The sequence below is a fragment of the Glycine max genome, chromosome 19 (genome assembly GCF_000004515.6).
Source record: "Glycine max cultivar Williams 82 chromosome 19, Glycine_max_v4.0, whole genome shotgun sequence".
NCBI lineage: Eukaryota > Viridiplantae > Streptophyta > Magnoliopsida > Fabales > Fabaceae > Glycine > Glycine max.
This window is the reverse complement of record NC_038255.2, coordinates 11,027,436-11,029,316: the sequence shown is the minus strand read 5'-3', so window position 1 is coordinate 11,029,316 and position 1,881 is coordinate 11,027,436. Positions and strand designations below refer to the sequence as shown.

The following is a 1,881-nucleotide window of genomic DNA, read 5'->3' as shown; positions in this document are numbered from 1 at the left end:
GTTGCCACAATATGGGAAATTTTTTTCTACCCCAAATACATATATAATAATAGTCGTTCTGATACCCAGAGCAAAAATTATGGTTGTTTTAAGTTTTTCTAAAAATAAGTTCTCAATTTTTTTTTAATCTCTCAAATCCAGTCACACCAAGTGTTCCTGGTATTTTTCACACAAAATATGAGTCAAAATAACTTCCCACACAAAAATTTAGCCAAAAAAAACAACCCTAACTATCAAAACAAAAATCGCCAATTAAATTGTAAACAGCCGTCGCTAATTCAGTCTCTAATGTAATGCTGTGTGATCTCTAATTCCGTCGCTAAACACTATTCACAACAAAACAATAAACTGAAACAGGTCTCTTATCCTAGGTTGCGAGAATTTATCCTTTATCATTTTAACAACTTAATCCAACCCTAAATTAAATTACTAAGCGAAATTTAACATAAGGCATTTATTATGTGATTAAGCAACACATACACCAATTACTCATAAATGATCATTCAGCATGAACGTAAATTAAGCACAAAGACAATTAATCAAGCACTAAGCATGCATGAATTAATAGCAACAAATTTAGAGTAATTAGTGAAGAGGAAAAACTGAACAAAATTTAACAATAATAATAGAACCTCAAAGAGAATTGCGCTTGATCCTCAAGAGAAAGCAACGTTGGGGACTTAGCCTTCGATTAATCAATAGATAATGAACTTATAAATTGAAGAACAAAATTTTATTGCTACTGGAATTGCAAAACAAAAAAAAATGTCTCAAAGAAAAACCTAAAACTAAAAAAATGAAAATAGGGGAGAGAGAAGAGAGAGCCTAAACTAGAACCTTGGTACTGTTATATAGTTTTCCAGCCCCAAGGCTTACAAATCTGTTTTAAATCCAAGCCCATAAATAAAATCAAATCAAATCTAGATAAGATAAGATAAGATCAAGATGAAATAATATCTAGATGAGATCTAATCTAAATAATATCTAGATAAGATAAGATCTAATTTTGTAGAATAAAATAATTTGTCCTCTTCAAATCCAAACCCAATTTTGGATTCAAGCCCAATGCTTCATTAATTCCTGAAATTAGATTAAAAACATCAAATTAGCTGAATGGGCCCAAATAATAAAACTGCCTAATTAATTTGACAATTAAAATTAATCATTACTTAAGATGGTGCAAAAAGGGTTAAGAAATAGGAGAAAATAATGGCACATCACACGCTGAATGAATTAATTCAAAAAGAAGAAGCATATAGTAAGATTAAAGTACTTGTTGTGATAAAGACTTTATCAGATGTGTCGGCCAAGCAAGGAAGGTTTGAATTGCCTGCCCCACTAAGGAAACCTCATGAATGGGTACAGGAACTGGAGCATCTGCATCTATAACCTCCTCCACACCTACCTTTACTTGGTCAGGCAACAAAGGAGTGTTATGAACAACAGTGGATCCCTCATAAACTCTCCCCAGGGCAACCAGACGGGCAGGATCTGCTTCGATGTACAAGCCGCACCTATCTGAGTCACCTATCTGAGGATCGTTTCTTGAGAGATCAACACAACTCCCCGTTGTGCTTACTTGAGGACCTGAGGGACCAACCAGAGGCTCGGAAGACAGTGCAAGTCCATGAGATTGCATCTGGGACTGCATCTGGCTAAACAATGCCATGAGCTGCCTCGTCACTTTTTCTATGATGGACTCCTCTAGTTGGTCCCTGATTTGTTGGGTCAGTTGCTGCAATTCTTCAGGAGGCAGGGAGAAAGAGCTACCAGACGTCCATGGAGCCGAACCAAAGTAGTGCTTGATGGTGACACCGACTCCAGCAGCACGAACATGTCCAGGGTGCTCTGGACATCCAATAGCAGCGGTGAGAACATCCT

The 1,881-nt window shown here is 36.4% G+C and overlaps 1 protein-coding gene across 1 annotated transcript; it reads right to left on the bottom strand.

The window, feature by feature from the left end:
• Positions 1-1,022: 1,022 nt before the first annotated feature.
• LOC121174207 (uncharacterized) lies at positions 1,023-1,678 on the bottom strand. The gene is made up of 2 exons (XM_041012956.1): positions 1,274-1,678; positions 1,023-1,080 (listed from the first exon to the last, which is right to left on the bottom strand). The coding sequence occupies exons 1-2, from the start codon at positions 1,667-1,669 to the stop codon at positions 1,057-1,059; spliced, it is 420 nt and encodes a 139-aa protein (XP_040868890.1). The 5' UTR covers positions 1,670-1,678; the 3' UTR covers positions 1,023-1,056.
• Positions 1,679-1,881: the final 203 nt, after the last annotated feature.

What these genes read in the sequence shown, in the direction of transcription:
- LOC121174207 (XM_041012956.1), bottom strand. Translation starts at nt 1,669, where the DNA reads ATGGCATTGTTTAGCCAGATGCAGTCCCAGATGCAATCTCATGGACTT. An exon ending in TAAAGTCTTTATCACAACAA is followed by an intron (nt 1,081 to 1,273) that starts GTACTTTAATCT and finishes ATCTAATTTCAG; the next exon opens with GAATTAATGAAGCATTGGGC.